This window comes from Macaca nemestrina, chromosome 7 (genome assembly GCF_043159975.1).
Source record: "Macaca nemestrina isolate mMacNem1 chromosome 7, mMacNem.hap1, whole genome shotgun sequence".
In the NCBI taxonomy this organism is placed as follows: domain Eukaryota; kingdom Metazoa; phylum Chordata; class Mammalia; order Primates; family Cercopithecidae; genus Macaca; species Macaca nemestrina.
This window is the reverse complement of record NC_092131.1, coordinates 3,591,838-3,609,573: the sequence shown is the minus strand read 5'-3', so window position 1 is coordinate 3,609,573 and position 17,736 is coordinate 3,591,838. Positions and strand designations below refer to the sequence as shown.

The 17,736-nt window shown below is 47.7% G+C and overlaps 1 protein-coding gene across 2 annotated transcripts; it reads right to left on the bottom strand.

The window, feature by feature from the left end:
* Positions 1–2,766: 2,766 nt before the first annotated feature.
* ATP5MJ (ATP synthase membrane subunit j) lies at positions 2,767–11,795 on the bottom strand. 2 transcript variants are annotated; one of them, XM_011755000.3, is made up of 4 exons: positions 11,685–11,795; positions 5,335–5,458; positions 4,262–4,285; positions 2,767–2,945 (listed from the first exon to the last, which is right to left on the bottom strand). In XM_011755000.3, the coding sequence occupies exons 2-4, from the start codon at positions 5,456–5,458 to the stop codon at positions 2,917–2,919; spliced, it is 177 nt and encodes a 58-aa protein (XP_011753302.1). In that variant the 5' UTR covers positions 11,685–11,795; the 3' UTR covers positions 2,767–2,916. The 2 variants fall into 2 exon arrangements, with proteins under 2 accessions (XP_011753302.1, XP_011753303.1); XM_011755001.3 differs by lacking the exon at positions 11,685–11,795 and adding an exon at positions 6,505–6,628.
* Positions 11,796–17,736: the final 5,941 nt, after the last annotated feature.

The following is a 17,736-nucleotide window of genomic DNA, read 5'->3' as shown; positions in this document are numbered from 1 at the left end:
AGGTCTGTTCTCCAGACTCTGCATTCAAGGAGTGAAGGGAATGTGTACTAACCACCACTGCATCCCCAATGGTAACGCACGCCCAGCACAGGCGAAGGAGCTCTCTGAAGCCATGCTGCAGTCCAAGTCTCGATTCTGAAGCGGGTCAGATTTTGAATCCTGGCCTACCAGTTAACCAGTTGGTTTGTTAGCCAGGTAGTTATCCTCTAGTACAAACTACTTATCCTGTCTGGGCCTCCATTTTTTCAGCTGTGAAATGGGCTCACAGATTGGTAGTATGGGCTCACAGATTATTGTGCAGATGAAAATGAAGCAGACTATGGCCTTGCACCCTGGAACTCAGGATCTGTTAGCTCTATAGAGACACAACTCCCTTGAGGGTGGCAGGAAGCACACCCTCCAAAGCCTCTGGTTGGGGTGCGTGTACCCCTGGGATACAGTGACAATCAACAAGAAACACCGTGCCTTCTCCCAGAGGCTCATTTGAGGCTAACTTAGAGCACATTGTTTAAAATGACACCTACAGCTGCCTGGGAGCCACTCTCTCTCCTCCCAGCCTTTGGGGTTACTCTGTAGTGCACTTGGAAAAGCACTACATTAAGTCAGAGCAGCATGAATGCGTAGGCTCTGGGACAAAAAGCCTCTGGGATTCCTTCCTGAACTGGCCCTGTCCACTCCCGTGGCTCTCTGTGCATACCTCTTACCCATTGGTACTGCGCTCCAAATGCTCCTTTCAACAGATCCTCCTGGCCGGGTGCTCCTTGCCCAGGGGGAAGCCCAGGTGACATCCTCTGGCTCCACCTACAGGCTGCCTTTGGGACAAGACCTGGTTGTTTCCAAAACTGTGAGGGATTCAGTGTGTAAGTGAGTTCTGGGATAGCAAATACAATTCTTTCTTTTCTTTTTGAGACAGGGTCTCACTCTGTTGCCCATGCTGGAATGCGGTGGTGTGATCTCGGCTCACTGCAGTCTTGACCTCCTAAGTTCAAACAATCCTCAAGCATCAGCCTCCCCAGTAGCTGGGATTATAGGTGCACACCACTACGCCTGGCTAATTTTTGTATTTTTTGTAGAGATGGGGTTTTGCCATGTTGCCCAGGCTGATCTCAAACTCCTGGGTTCAAGCGATCTGCCCGCCTCAGCCTCCCAAAGTGCAGGCGTGAGCCACTGCGCCCAACCTACCCTGGTAATTTGCTGAAGGAAGCCTTAAGTAGTAAAGGGAGAAGAGGAATGGCCCAGCCCTTGTGGGGAAGCCCTCCTGGGTCAGACACACCAACCTCTGCTTCCAGCGGGGTGGGGGTGGGCAGCTCCCACCCGTCCTTACCTCCCTTTGGATGCGAGTTCAGTCCCAGCCCCAGTGCTTGCTAATTGTGACTTCTGTAGCGTGTTACTGCATCCCAGCCTGTTTCCTGTTCTGATAGTCAGGGCCTGTACTGACGCCTCGCTAGGTTCTAAGGTGGACTAAATGTACTAAGATGTGTGACACAGGGCTGAAGCCTGGTGCCAATGCAGTGGAATGTGAAGGTTGTGGTAGGGCAGGCCTGTGTTCTTTGTATCATTAGAAATTTTCCAACTGGGGTCCTGGCATCTGCACATCCTGGATGCTTGTTAGACATACAAGTCCTTGGGCTCCTTCCTACAGTAGTGCAGTCAGAAACACTGGGGCCCAGCTCGCTGTGTTACGGCCTTCCAGGTGATTCTAACGCATTCTCAAGCCTAAGCAGCTGGGCAGATGGATAATTTTAAAGGTAGGGCCTTTCTGTACCACAGCAGATTCATCTTCTGGAGGCAGAAGAGAACAAAATGTGTTCACAGGAAAAATGCGATTCCTGTGTCAGAACCAAACCCTCTGAATCTCACATGACCTGACGCAGACTTCCACTGATGCCGTGTAATGCTTCCCTGCAACCTTCTCACACAGCCCAACAACCCTGAGGCTGCTGGAGGAAGACATGACAGGTTTTAACCAAAAGAAACTGAGGCTCAGAGATCTCAGTCATCTGTTGGACATCTACCACGGGCCAGAGCTAATGAGGCTAAATGCCAGAGACACATGAAAAACACGATGGTCTCAAGAGGACAGGACACCCAGGGTGCAGCCACCACCCCCATTCCACAGCTGCTCTCCTCTCCTACCCACCTGTAGAGTGCCAGATTTCAAACTGGACTCACTTTTACCCCATGTTTGCTGCTTTAGAATCTTTTTAGCATACAATTTAGGGATCTTGGTAATTGTCTCAGATGGAGATAACTATTATGCAGTAGGCATTTACTAGCCTAACTAGAATCAATTGGCTTTTTTTTTTTTCCAATTGGCTTATTATGTACTTTGCCTTGTGATTATTTCCTGATTCAATTTTCTCCTACAGCTTATAATTTCAACTACTATGTCATTGAATGCTACCTTATTTCTAAAGGATTTCATAGTTTAAATCTTTCTCTTATTTATCCTCATAATAACTGTAAGTTAGAACTTACATAATTAACATCTCCATTTTCCAAATAAGAAAACAGAGGCTCAGAGAGGTCACAAGGTAAGTATCAGGATCAAGTTTAATAAACATTTATTAAGCAGTAGAATCCAAGTGAGTGCCTGGATCCTGGCCACCAACTCCTGTGACAACTGAGATAATTATTTCACAATGATGGGCGGCTCAGTTAGATTCTGATTGCATCTGCTGCATGACAAACGATCTATTCAGAGTACGTCCGACACACTGGAGGAGGCCGAGGGGGTAACACATTGAAAGCAGGACCAGGTAGCAGTGCATCTCAGAGATCCATTTATTCATGCCATGAAGTAAATGGTACTTATACAAGTGTACAGGGACGTTCCACGCTCCCCATCTAACACGGCTTGCTTAAATTTACAGGCGGACTGATGTTTTCTTTCACATGTACTCCAAGTAAATCTGGTTAGTGATGACCAGGAGCAGGCGCCGAAGCTTTTGAAAGAGATGCATGTATAAATACAATTTAAGAAGGAAGGAACAAGTTGGATGTAATTTATTAAACAAGTATCAAAAAAAGTTGATCAACAGTCCAAAAATATAAACGACACCTTTCAATACTATTGAAAAGTAGGATTATTTCTATATGAAACACCCAGAGTGCTTAAGGGCCCACATAATGACAACAGACAGCAGTGGCCACCCACAGCGCAAAGAAGAGAGGGGCAGGGAAATACCTCTTCCTCAAACTCATGTAGCCAGTCCTGGGTTTGTGTAACATTCAAATGGCTACAGTTTCATTGTCACTTGGGCCTAAATTTATAAGGCGCTTTCTTTCAAAATACATTAAAGGCCGGGTGCTGTGGCTCACGCCTGTAATCCCAGCACTTTGGGAGGCCAAGGCGGGTGGATCACCTGAGGTCAGGAGTTCGAAACCAGCCTGGCCAACACGGTGAAACTCCATCTCTACTAAAAATACAAGAAATTAGCCTGGTGTTGCGGCTATAATCCCACCTGTAATCCCAACTACTTGGGAGGCTGAGGCAGGAGAACTGAATCTGGAAGGCGGAGGTTGCAGTGAGCCAAGATTGTGCCACTGTACTCCAGCTTGGGCAACAGAGCGAGACTCTGTCTTAAAAAACAAAAACAAAAAACAAAACAAAACCATTAAAAACACATCATTAGGGGGAGGCTGAGGCGGGTGGATCACAAGGTCAGGAGATCGAGACCATCCTGGCTACATGAAACCCTGACTCTACACAAAAAATTAGCCAGGAGTGGCGGCGGATGCCTGTAGTCTCAGCTACTCAGGAGGCTGAGGCAGGAGAATGGTGTGAACCCGGGAGGCAGAGCTTGCAGTGAGCCAAGATCGCGCCACTGCACTCCAGCCTGGGCAACAAAGCGAGACTCCCGTCTCAAAAAACAAAACAAAACAAAACAAAACAAAACAAAAAACAACAAAAACAAACCAAAACCATTCAAACCACATCATTAGGGAACTTCTAGGACAGCATGCTCACACAGCTCACTTGCGCTTCCCTATTGGTGATGCTATCGACTACCTCTAATTCATCCATTCCTCTATTACTCCTGGGAAGTTTTACTTGATCCACTTGACTATAAAAAGCAGAAATTCAGAATTCTGTTTTCCAGCAGGCACAGCAAACTTCAAGCTGTGAAGCATTTCAACTGCATCTTACATATGTACTGAACCATGTATCAATTTCAATTCAGAACAATGATATGCCTTGTCCCGAAAAGACATGATGGTGTTTTCCATTCCCAACCATTTTCAGAAGCAAAAATCTTACCTTTCAAAGCCTTATTTCTTTTATCTAAAATAAAAGAAAGGAAAAAAAAATCAGTCATATCAATGCTTTATAAAAATGCCTTTGTCAAAATTAACATTTAGCTGAAGGCATTGTAGCTTAGGTAAAGCAATTCAGGAAGCGTTCAAAAAATATGTCTTATAGCCACGAAATGGTAAAATTCCTATTAAATATGTTCTATGAACAGCTAATAGCCCTTTCAAATTTGCAGGGCTCCTTACCCTCTACAACGTCCTAAACTCTAGTCTCGCAGCATAAAGTTTTCTCTTTCCTCTTTGTAATCAACGGCTTAGTAACATGTGATTGGGCCACACTGCTCTGCTCTACTGAGAACCAAGTGGTTATTCTTCTCCTCTACATATTATTACAAACAAATTTCAAATATTCAGAACAGTTGAAAAGGTACCACATACCATGAAACCATACTTTAAATATTTTAGACTTCATCTCTTAAAACGAATGTAATACCACTCTCACACCTAAGAAAACTCACAATTCTGATATTAAAGTCTTGTTCAAAGTTCCCCAATTGGGCCAGGTGTTGTGGCTCATGCTTGTAATTCCAGCACTTTGTGAAGCCACGACTGGAGGACTGTTTGAGCCCAGCAGTTTGAGACCAGCCTGGGCAACATGGCAAAACCTCATCTCTCCAAAAAAAAAAAAAAGGTACAAAAACAGCCAGGTGGTGGTGGTGGTGGGCATAGTGACAGGCACCTGTGGTCCTAGCTACCTGGGAGGCCGAGGTGGGAGAATCACCTGAGCCCAGGAGGTGGAGGCTGCAGTGAACCATGATTGTGCCATTGCGCTCCAGCCTGGGTGTCGGAGTAAGAGACGGTCTCCAAAAAAACAAAATGAACAAACAAAAAAATTCCCCACTGTCCCCAAATGTCTTTTATAGCTGACATGTGCTCCCTGTATTTTTACGAAGGACTATAGGTAGCTCTGATGTTCATACCTAGTTAAAACCCCATAGTTCCTTTACAACGTGAATTGTGATTCTTTTTGAAAATCATTTTCTTCCTGACCTCAAAAAAATCAAACATAAAGAAACGTACCAGCGGCCCGGATTTTATAAACGATGAAGCCCATCAGCCCCATTCCTATCCAAATCTCCTGGTAAACTTTGGTGTAGTAGGGTTTCAAGGGGATCCACACATTTTTAATAAAACTTTGAAGCATCTGAAAATGAACACGGTGATGAAAAATTAGAATGATTATTGCTCTACACCTAACTGGTAGAAGATATTAATTTGTTAAGTTCAACCCTATTTCCCACGGCCACCAGGGAGCCTTGCCTGTGTCAGGCCTGTTCTGCACTCACGCCTTTTTTTTTTTTTTTTTTTTAAGGTGGAGTCTTACTCTGTCGCCCAGGCTGGAGTGCAGTGGTGCAATCTTGGTTCACTGCAACCTCTGCCTCCCAGGTTCAAGCGCTTCTCCTGCCTCAGCCTCCCGAGTAGCTGGGACTACAGATGCGTGCCACCCTGCCTGGCTAATTTTTGTATTTTAGGTAGACAGGGTTTCGCCATGTTGGCCAGGCTGGTCTTGAACTCCTGAGCGCAGGGGACCTGCCAGCCTTGGCCTCCCAAAATGCTGGGATTATAGGTGTGAGCCACTGTGCCCGGCCATTTTTTTTTTTTTTTTTAAAAGTAGTGGTGGGATTCACCATGTTGGCCAGGCTGGTCTCAAACTCCTGACCTCAAGTGATCCGCCCACCTTGGCCTCTCAAAGTGCTAGGATTACAGGTGTGAGCCACAGAGCCTGGCCTGGGACTCATGCTTTCCACAGCTCTTCCAACTCAACCCATCGCCAGGGCCCCCTCCTCCCACCTTTGGCCATCCTAGCCACTTCTCATTCCTTACATCACAGAGCTCATCCAGCACCTCTCCCACCCTGATGCCATGCCCTGAACTGAAAATTACTTTAATGTCTAAATGGAAAAATTAGTATCTTCTCATCTTCATGTTATGAATGTCACATTCAAAGCTGAAAAAGAATATGGCCAGGGCATGGTCATTTCCTTGTGAAACTAATGCCAGGCTCGGCACACTCTGATCAGCTGTATCTCCATCTTGAAGTCTGTTGCTAAATACAAACCAGATGACATAAGACAACGAGGTCACTTCATAAGAACTGCCAATTATGACAGAACTTATTTAATGAATAAAGGTAGTTACTTAATGAATTACTGAATTTGATCAGGAAAAGCCATTAAATTCTGAACTTACAGTTTGCTTATACGTGCAGGTCTCAAAATAATGCTTTTTATTAATTTACTCTCGCCGGGTGCGGTGGCTCACGCCTGTAATCCCAGCACTTTGGGAGGCCAAGATGGGCGGATCACGAGGTCAGGAGATCGAGACCATCCTGGCTAACACGGTGAAACCCCGTCTCTACTAAAAATACAAAAAATTAGCCGGGTGTGGTATCGGGCACCTGTAGTCCCAGCTACTCGGGAGGCTGAGGCAGGAGAATGGTGTGAACCCGGGAGGTGGAGCTTGCAGTGAGGCAAGATCGCGCCACTGCACTTCAGCCTGGGCGACAGAGTGAGACTCCATCTCAAAAAAAAAAACAACAATTTACTCTCTACTATAGACCCCAAATTAGATGCCCTCATTTTCATTTTAATATGCTTTTTAACATCTGAAGTGGTCTATTAAACTACAGTCAAATAGCTGTGAGGAATGACTAGATCTAAGCACTTCTCATTTCACTTGGAAACTGCTTTGGCTGGGTGTGGTGGCTCATGCCTGTAATCCCAGTGCTTTGGTAGGCTGATGTGCGAGGGTCACTTGAGTCCAGGAGCTTGAGACTAATTTGGGTAACATAGGGAGACCCAGTCTCCACAAAACATAAAAAATTAACCAGGTGTGGTGGTGTTTACCTGGCTAATTTTTTTTTTTTTTTTTTTTGAGACGGAGTCTCGCTCTGTCGCCCAGGCTGGAGTGCAGTGGCGCGATCTCGGCTCACTGCAAGCTCCGCCTCCCGGGTTCACGCCATTCTCCTGCCTCAGCCTCCCGAGTAGCTGGGACTACAGGCGCCCAAAACCGCGCCCGGCTAATTTTTTGTGTTTTTAGTAGAGATGGGGTTTCACCGTGGTCTCGATCTCCTGACCTTGTGATCCGCCCGCCTCGGCCTCCCAAAGTGCTGGGATTACAGGCGTGAGCCACCGCGCCCGGCCTACCTGGCTAATTTTTTATGTTAGTCGTAGCTATTGGGAGACTGAGGTGGGAAGACTGCTTGAGCTTGTGTGGTTGAAGATGCAGGCAGCCGTGATCACACCACTGCACTGCAGCCTGGGCGACAAAGTGAGACTCCGTCTCAAAAAAAAAAAAAAGAACGAACGAACGAACGAACTGTGCGTTGACTGTGACCTGTAATGCCGCCTCTGCCCCACCCTCCCTGTGCCCACACCTGAGCCCCACTCACTGCTCCTTTCACATCACTACTCAGGCTCCACAGGATCCGACTGCTTGGCCGTGTTCGCCCTTTCCCACACTTCGCAGCTCTGCCTGTCGGCTTGACAGCACTGAATCCTTCACAAGTCCAACCTAGTCAAAGGTCAATGGCGGCCCTCAAATCACCGAAACAATTGGCAAATGTGCACTGAGCATGTACTAGGTGCCAGACATTGTTTTAGGAGCTGAGAAACAATAAAGGGTCAGGATATCTGGGAGAGGAATCCTCGGCATCGGCAGAGACTCTGAGGTCAGAATGAACTTGGAGAGCTGGAAGGAATAGGGAGGCCACGGTGTCAGATTCAAATCCTGGCTGTCACTTACTAGCTAACTTAAACCGCTTAAGTTTTCTCATCTGTAAAACAGGGATAAAAACAGGATCCACCTCAAGCGGTTGTTATGGAGAATAACATAGAGTAACTCTATGTCAAATGTTGAGTGTCTGGTACTATGTATTAAATGCTTGTTACATAAAGTACCATGGCTGGACTATGGGAAGGAAGATGGGACAGGTCATTTAAGGGCCTTGGAGGATAGCATAGAGTTTAGCTTTTATTCTAAAACTGTTCTCTAAACTTAACAACTTTTCTTTTTTTTTTTGCTTTAGGGTTTTTTTGTTTCCTGTGTTGACAATATCATGAAGAAAATTCAGTTTAGAATCTGGAACTGGCCTGGATGGGATTTGAGGGCAGCTGGTGGGGGCTGCAGAGCCCCTTTGATTCCTCCCCCGCTGTGGGAGCTAAGCTACTGGACACAGGAGCACCACAGGGCACCGAACGAGGAACTAAGTTAGTGTCTTGAGTCAGGCAAGAACAGGGAGGCCAGGCCAGAGCCACCACAGGGACTGCCCTGATGTGGTTAGTTCTGTTTCCATCCCTTTAACAGCATTTTAAAAGTGCTTTTCGTACTTACTTCCTACACTGCTTTCCACTCCTATAAAATGGGTACTTGGGGAAAGCTGCCCAAGGTTCTGTGGGAGGTTAGCAGGACTGCACTCACACCAAATCTGTACGTCATGCTCCCGATGACGAGAACCTGCCTCCAACACCTGCTTTCCTGCTCTTCTCTATGAGAGGACTTATTTAGGCAAGGATGGTCGTGAAGGCTGGCCTGAGGTGTGACCTTGCAGGATGTGACTGTGTCCTTCTCCTGGAACACCTTGCAGATAGTCCGCCCTCAAATTTCCTGTCCTCAAACTGTACTTGAATGCTCTGATAGAGTGTGAGGTTCCAAGAAACTAACAGCCCTGCTTTGGGAATGTGTCACAGATGATCCAAACAAGACCCAGAGGTTTCCGGAAGCCCCAGACTAGAAGAGTTCAGAGGCAAGGAATGAATCCCTTGTCTCCCTGCAATGACTGGGAAGGAAGCATTCTACAGGACCAATGGGTCTGGAAGCCTGGGAATCCTGGGCTCCAACACCAGCTCTCCCTGGTCAGCTCTCAACTTTGGGCAAGTCCCTTTAGCTGTTGTTTCAGAGGTTTCTTTTTCTGTGAAACATGGATGCCTCCACCTGCCCCCACAGGGCTGTCAATGTAATTCAGAGAGGAAACCTAAAGGACCCAGCCTAGTGCCTGGTATGGAATAAAAATCCAGAGAATGGGCTGGGCACGGTGGCTCACGCCTGTAATCCCAGCATTTTGGGAGGCCAAAACGGGCAGATCACTTAAGGTCAGGAGTTCGAAACCAGCCTGGCCAACATGGCGAAACCCTGTCTCTACTAAAAATACAAAAATTAGTGGTGGTGGGCACCTATAATCTCAGCTACTCGGGAGGCTGAGGCAGGAGAATCGCTTGAACCCAGGAGGTGGAGCTTGCAGTGAGCAGAGATTGCACCACTGCACTCCAGCCTGGGCAACAAGAGTGAGACTCCCCCCTGCCCCCCAACAACAACAACAACAACAACAACAAAGAATTCAGTGAATGATCACAGCAGTAACAGAATTGATACAAATATCCAGTTGATGGCTATAATTAATACTAAGCCACTGGGATTCTAACAGAAGGCAGACTTAAAAATGATGCCCTCATTTAGGCCAGTTAGGGGCTTCGGACAGAGCAAGGTCAGATGAGGGTCTAGAAGGAAAAGGGCAAAGTAAACTGGGAGGGTACAATGGCTACGGTAAGAAGGGACTAAAGAAACTGAGTCATCCTGACATTTTGCTCGGGGCCCAGGCATCCTGGTATGATCTTACAAAATTACCCTTGGTCCCCAGTGCAACAGGGGCCTGCTATACAGTAGCTTACAAATACCTTTCCCCCTCCTTTCCCCTTGACTTTAGTTGCCATATTTGCCTGGACAAGTAACATGTTCCCAATACATACTAAAAAGAGGGCCCCTACGTTTTTTTTTGAGATAGAGTTTCACTCGGTCGTCAGGCTGGAGTGCAATGGCGCCATCTCGGCTCACTGCAACCTCCGCCTCCTAGTTGCAAGCGATTCTCCTGCCTCAGCCTCCCGAGTAGCTGGAACTATAGGCGCCCGCCACACCCAGCTAATTTTTGTATTTTTAGTAGAGATGGGATTTCACCATGTTGGCCAGAATGGTCCCCATCTCTTGACCTCGTGATCCGCCCGCCTTGGACTCCCAAAGGGCTGGGATTACAGGCGTGAACGGCTGGGTACAGCCGGCCCCTACTTTCTTCTTTTTTTTTTTGAGACAGAGTCTCGCTCTGTCACCCAGGCTGGAGTGCAGTGGAGCGATCTTGGCTCACTGCAACCTCCGCCTCCCGGGTTCAAGCGATTCTCCTGCCTCAGCCTCCTGAGTAGCTGGGAAGCTGGGACTACGGGTGCGTGCCACCACACCCGGCTAATTTTTTTTTATTTTTAGTAGAGACAGGGTTTCACCGTGTTAGCCAGGATGGTCTCGATCTCTCGACCTTGTGATCGGCCCGCCTGGGCCTCCCAAAGTGCTGGGAATACAGGTGTGAATCACCAAGCCCGGCTACACGTTCCTAATATATAATAAAACGAGGGCCCCTACTTTTTTTTTGAGACGGAGTTTCACTCAGTCGTCAGGCTGGAGTGCAATGGCGCGATCTCGGCTCACTGGAACCTCTGCCTCCTGGGTGCAAGCGATTCTCCCGCCTCAGCCTCCCGAGTAGCTGGGACTACAGACGCCAGCAACCACACCCAGCTAATTTTTGTATTTTTAGTAGAGACGAGGTTTCACCATCTTGGCCAGGATGGTCTCTATCTCTTCACCTCGTGATCCGCCCGCCTCGGCCTCCCAAAGGGCTGGGATTACAGGGGTGAACCACCAAGCCTGGCCGGCCCCTACTTTCTTGAGTCCATTCTGCCCAGGCAGAATGTGTGTCAGTTTTACAGCACCAGACCTTTTAAAAATCCATCTGATTCATAGGTCAAACGTGTATCCACTTAAGTCTGCAAAGTTTTGGCACATTACATTAAGGGCAAACTATTACCGGACACTGGAAATGGGAAATGTCTCACCCGCGAGTTCCATACAATTTCAATCACCACCATACGATCTCTTGTTTCCCTGTTGCCTCACCCCAGTTGTCACGTACAGCATAACGTGGAGGACAAGGGTGGTGCAAGGAAACTTGAGTTATAAAGGAGAGAAGGGACTGGATGTGGAGTCAGAGTTCCTGGCTTGGACTCTGGCTTCTCTAACTCTGCGTAGCCTCCGCATTAGGCAGCGGAATCTCTCAAGGCCAGGGGACGCTCCCTGTCAAAAGCGTGGGAGATACAGGCGCACTGAGCGCGTTAACGCCAAGAAGGGAAACGCGGCGCAGGCCTAGGCGATGCTTCCCTCTGGCAACCGACCCTGGCCTGTCTCCCTTTAGAGAAGGGGAGGCCGGGCGGAAAACCAGGCGTGTGCCGGCGGAGGAATGGGACCCCAAGGTCAGCTGGGGCCAAGGCGGCTTCTCTTCCTCCCGCCCCCGCCACTTCGCACCTCGGGGGCCAGGTCTATGTCCCCGCACTCACCTTGGCGCAGGACAGACGCCTCAGAGACCACCACAAACCTGCAGTCAAGTCAGAAAGGTCACCGACCGCGCACGCGCGCGCAGGGGCTGGCGGGAAGGCGGAAGCAGCAGTTACGCCGCAACGCCAGAGTGCCTCTCCAGCGGCGCCTGCGCGCCACAGCGTCCCCGGCGGCCGCCTGGTGCCGCAGGCAAGAAGCGGCGGGGACAGGATGCGGTAGGGGTGTTCCCGCGTGTGTCACCGTGGGGTGGCTAACCCTCCACATCTTCCCACGACTGATGAGTTTCCTGGGACGCAGGACCTTCAACGCTGAAACTAGGAAAGTTCTACACAAACCGGGAGGGTTGGTTAACCTAAAGGACCCTCTTTACTGTTATGTTAAAGACTAAGTCTCCCATTTCAGTGGTGTGTCTTGCCCTTTGCATTGTTAATTATTTGGCTCTGCATGTATATATATTTTAAGACGGAGCCTCACTCTGTCGCCCAGGCTGCAGTGCAGTGGCACGATCTCGGTTCACTGCAACCTCTGCCTCCCGGGTTCAAGCGATTCTCGTGCCTCAGCTTCCTGAATAGCTGGGATTACAGGCGCCAGTCACCACGCCCAGCTAGCTTTTGTATTTTAGCAGAGAGGGGGTTTCACCATGTTGGCCAGACTGGTCTTGAACTCCTGACCTCAGGTGATCCACCTGCCTTAGCCTCCCAAAGTGCTGGGATTACAGGCTTGAGCCACCATGCCCGGCCTGCTCAGCACATTTTTATGTCTGTATTCTGTGCATATTCTTCTCAGCAGATTAATATAAAACTTCCACAGGGGCTTCAGACACTGGACTTAATAGTCTTTTTTTTTTTTTTTTTGAGAGGGAGTCTCGCTCTGTCGCCCAGGCTGGAGTGCAGTGGCGCGATCTCAGGTCACTGCAAGCTCCGCCTCCCGGGTTCACGCCATTCTCCTGCCTCAGCCTCCCGAGTAGCTGGGACCACAGGCGCCCGCCACCACACCCAGCTAGTTTTTTGTTTTTTTTAGTAGAGACGGGGTTTCACCGTGTTAGCCAGGATGGTCTCGATCTCCTGACCTCGTGATCCGCCCGTCTCGGCCTCCCAAAGTGCTGGGATTACAGGCTTGAGCCACCGCGCCCGGCCTTAACAGTCTTTAAAAAACTATATATACATATATACATATATATATATATATATATGCCGGGCGTGGTGGCGCGCTCTCTCTCTCTCTTTTTTTCTCTCTATATATATACTTTTTTTTTTCCAGAAGTATTTTGCAGTAGAGAACTAGAAATCATAAAGAAAACAATTTAGCGAGCGGATCACCTGAGGTCAGGAGTTCAAGACCAGCCTGGCCGACATGGCGAAACCCCATCCTTACTAAAAATACAAAAATTAGCTGGGCGTGGTGGCAGGCGCCTGTAATCCCAACTGCTCAGGAAGTTGGGCCAGGAGAATCACTTGAACCAGGGGGGCAGAGGTTGCAGTGAGCCGAGATCTCGCCATTGCACTCCAGCCTGGGCGGCAAGAGTGAAACACCGTCTCAAAGAAAAAGCCAAATAAAAATTGGATGGAGGCTGGGCGCAGTGGCTCAGCACTTTGTGAGGCCTGTAATCTCTAATCTCAGCACTTTAGGAGGCCAAAGCAGGCAAACTGCTTGAGTTCAGGAGTTTGAGGAGTTTGAGACCAGTCTGGCTAACATGATGAAACCCCTTCTCTACTAAAAATACAAAAATTAGCCGGGTGTGGTAGTGGTGCGTGCCTGTAATCCCAGCTACTTGGGAGGCTGAGGCAGGAGAATTGCTTGAACCCTGGAGGCAGAGGTTGCAGTGAGCCGAGATGGTGCCACTGTATTCCAGCTTGGGCGACAGAGTGAGACTCTGTCTCAAACAAGCAAAACAAAAAAGAAATTGGATGGGTTTGGCAGATTAGACAGTTGAAGAATAAACTGCAAGATAGAAGAAGCCATTCAGAAAATAAGAGGATACAGCAGGAAAGGCCATCATGTGGGTAACTGGTATCTTAGAAGGAAATGAAAGAGGTGAGGCAGAAATATTTCAAGAGCTAATGGCTGAGAATTTTCCGAAAGTGATGATAAAAAAATCATGCCAAAGATTCAAAAAGTCTTACAGAAACCAAGCAGGCAGATAAATAGAAACAAAACAATACCTTGAAATCTCACACTAAAGCCATAGAAAAGATAAAGATAAAATCTCAAAGAAAATAACTGCCAATCAAGAATTCTATACACAGGGAAATTGGCATTCGGAAAAGGTGAAATAAAGATAGTTTAGGACAAACTGAAGAAATCGTGCCAGGCATGGTGGCTCATGCTTGTAATCCCAGCACTTTGGGAGGATTGCTTGAGCCCAGGATTTTGAGACCAGCCTGGGCAATGTATTAAGATCCCATTTTTAATGAAAAAAAGAAAAAGAGGAAATTATTAGGTTTTGAAGGGAAGGCAAGGGTTAAAGACAGACGAGACACACACACTCACACACACACACACGCAGAGGATGGAGGGGGAGAGAGGAGAGAGATGGTGGCTTCAACAGCAATGCAGGTTTACTGCCAGCAAAAACCTGTGGAGGAGGTAACCAGCTTAGTGCCCGAGCTCACTGCTGCTTCCAGGCTGGGGTAATTATAGGTCTGGGCTGGATCGGTCTGGGCAGTATGGCTTGCTGCCTGGCAGGATGTGATAAGGATGCTCCTGCAGTCAGGCGGTTGGGCAGGATGTTTCTTATGGCCGGAGCCCCCATGGAATGTTTCACTCCGACCAAGGTCTGTGAAATGGTGGGGAGTTTATAAAATGGTGCAGCTAGGACTGAAATAATCACGAGCAGATCCACAGTAAAATAAATGTTCATTATTCAGGCACAAGGAAAACGAGCTCAGATGTGTCACGATAAAATAATAAAAAGGCTTAGGATCCAGTTAAAATTGTCCTTTTTGAGATGGAGTCTTGCTGTGTCGCCCAGGCTGCAGTGCAGTGGTGTGATCTCAGCCTCTGGAGTAGCTGGGATTATAGGCACCCACCACCACGCCTGGCTGATTGTATTTTCAGTGGAGACGGGGTTTCACCATGTTGACCAGGCTGTTCTCCAACTCCTGACCTCCTGATCCACCGACCTCGGCCTCCCAACGTGCTGGGATTACAGGCGTGAGCCACAGTACCCGGCCCGGATCCAGTTAAAATAGTTTATTCAAGCACAAAGTATGAGGCATCTAGGTACACCCGAACACCAAAGCATGGTAATTGGCCCAGCACTTTGGGAGGCCGAGGAGGGCGGATCACCTGAGGTCAGGAGTTCGAGCCAGCCTGGCCAACATGGTGAAACCCTATCTCTACTAAAAATACAAAAAGTAGCTGGGCGTGATGGCGGGCGCCTGTAATCCCAGCTACTCAGGAGGCTGAGGCAGGAGAAGCACTTGAACCCGGGAGGCAGAGGTTGCAGTGAGCCAAGGTCGCACCATTGCACTCCAGCCTGGGGGACAAGAATGAGACTTCGGCTCAAAAAAAAAAAAAAACAACAAAAATTAGCTGGGCACGGTGGTAGACGCCTATAATCCCAGATACTCAGCTGAGGCCAGAGAATCACTTGAACCCGGGAGGCAGAGGTTGCAGTGAGCTGAGATTGTGTCATTGCACTCCAGCATGGGCGACAAGAGCAAGACTCTACCTCAAAAAAAGAAAAACAAAACAAAACAAAAAAACAGGTGATCAGTGCTCAAGTGAGGATTGTTCATACAGGCAAAATTAGGGGCTGAAAACTGAGTTACATTTTCCATACGAAGGCTAACATAGAGATAGAAGACTTGATTGACTGCTTAGCATCCTGCTGTCAAGAGGTAACAGTTAACAAGGCTCTCATCGCCAATGTCACTTAACCTAGTTTTGAATGAAGACTGGGGAGTCTGGTTAATGTGTAACATCTCAACACAAGTCAGCAAGTGTCAGGCACTAGAGAAGAAAAACAGCCATGTTACCTGCCTCAGTTTCCAGGGCTTAACTTTTCCACTTAGCTTAATAAATCTGGAGGTCCTAAAATTTTCAAGGATGAGATTGCAGGAAGGAATGAACAATGAACATGGTCCTGCTGGAAGGGAAAAGAGCTTACGGTCAAATCAAACTGCACAGAAAGCCTGAAAACTTTCTGTCTTAGGGTAGCAGTTCTTCAAGTGTGGGTCAAAACTATTTTCTTCATAATAGTAAATAGTCTTCGCCTTTTTTTTTTTTTGAGACAGGGCTTCACTGTTACCCAGGCTGGAGTACGATGGCGCGATCTCCACTCACTGCAACCTCCGTCTCCTGGGCTTAAGTGATTCTTTCACCCCAGCCTTCCAAGTGGCTGGGACTACAGGCACGTACCACCATGCCTGGCTAATTTTTGTATTTTTGCTAGAGATAGGGTTTTGCCATGTTGCCCAGGCTGGTCTTTAATTCCTGAGTTCAAGTGATCTGCCTGTCTTGGCCTCCCAAAGTGTGGGATTACAGGCGTGAGCCACCGGAGCTGGCCTTCTTTGTCTTTTTCTTTTTTCTTTTTTTTTTTTTTTTTTGAGAGGGAGTCTCGCTCTGTCGCCCAGGCTGGAGTGCAGTGGCCGGATCTCAGCTCACTGCAAGCTCCGCCTCCCGGGTTCCTGCCATTCTCCTGCCTCAGCCTCCCAAGTACCTGGGACTACAGGCGCCGCCACCACGCCCGGCTAGTTTTTTGTATATTTTAGTAGAGACGGGGTTTCACCGTGTTAGCCAGGATGGTCTCGATCTCCTGACCTCGTGATCCGCCCGTCTCGGCCTCCCAAAGTGCTGGGATTACAGGCTTGAGCCACCGTGCCCGGCCCTTTGTCTTTTTCATTAGGATTCTCTCACAAGTGTACAGTGGAGTTTTCCAGGGTCATGTAACTTGTGGTATCACATCAGAATGACTTCAGAAACAGATTTGAGAATCCAGCTGTTTCTCATGCAACTAGACACTAAGGGATCTTCAAAAATGTAAAAGTTTTGAATTTTACATTTTACATAAAAAATCTTCAAAAATGTAAAAGCATCATTCCTCTCACACGCACACACAAAATGTTTTTTGGAAAACATAGTGATGTTTTCCAAATACACTCTTTAACATCAAATGAGTTTATTATTATTTTAAAATGAATAAGTAAAAACATTTCTCAGTCGTAATCCCTGATAGACATAACCTACATAAACAAAATCTCTTTAGGGTCCTTAGCAACTTTTAAGAGTGTAAAGGGATTCTGAGACCAGACCAGGTTTGAGAACCACTGTCCTATAGTAAAAATGTTTTAGATTTATAATGACTTATAACACTGCTGAGGACGAGAACAAGCATTTAGGAAAAACTTAAGAACATCATGGAGAGCTGTTTCAAGACAGAGCTTCTGAACTTCCAACTAGACTTGAGATCAATAGACTTTGCCATGTTGCCCGGCTGGTCTTGAACTGCTGGCCTCAAGTGATCCTCCCACCTTGGCCTCTCAAAGTGTCGGTTTACAGGTGTGAGCCACTGTGCTCAGACCAAGAGAGTTTTAATGTCTTTAGTTTCAAATCCAAAACACCCTAAGAAATGCACATCTTTTTCTTTCTTTTTTTTTTTTTGAGACGGAGTCTGGCTCTGTCGCCTAGGCTGGAGTGTAATGGCGCAATCTCAGCTCACTGCAAGCTCCACCTCCTGGGTTCACACCATTCTCCCTGCCTCAGCCTCCGTTGTAGCTGGGACTACAGGCGCCCGCCACAACACCCAGCTAATTTTTTGTACTTTTAGTAGAGACGGGGTTTCACCATGTTAGCCAGGATGGTCTCGATCTCCTGACCTCGTGATCCACCCAACCGCGCCTGGCCAAAAAAACCCAAATATTTAAGGAAAGAGCCACTCCAGCAGATTTAGTCAAAGTTCAGAATGCTGCATCTTGTGACTAGGAAGGCTGGAAAAGACAGCAATACACTTCGAGCACAGCTTCCTCTGCTTTAAGGAGAGTGCTGCTTAATGGCACCAACACCATTTGTAACTGCTCTCAGCTGTTAGTTTCCCCTTTTTGGTGTACAGCT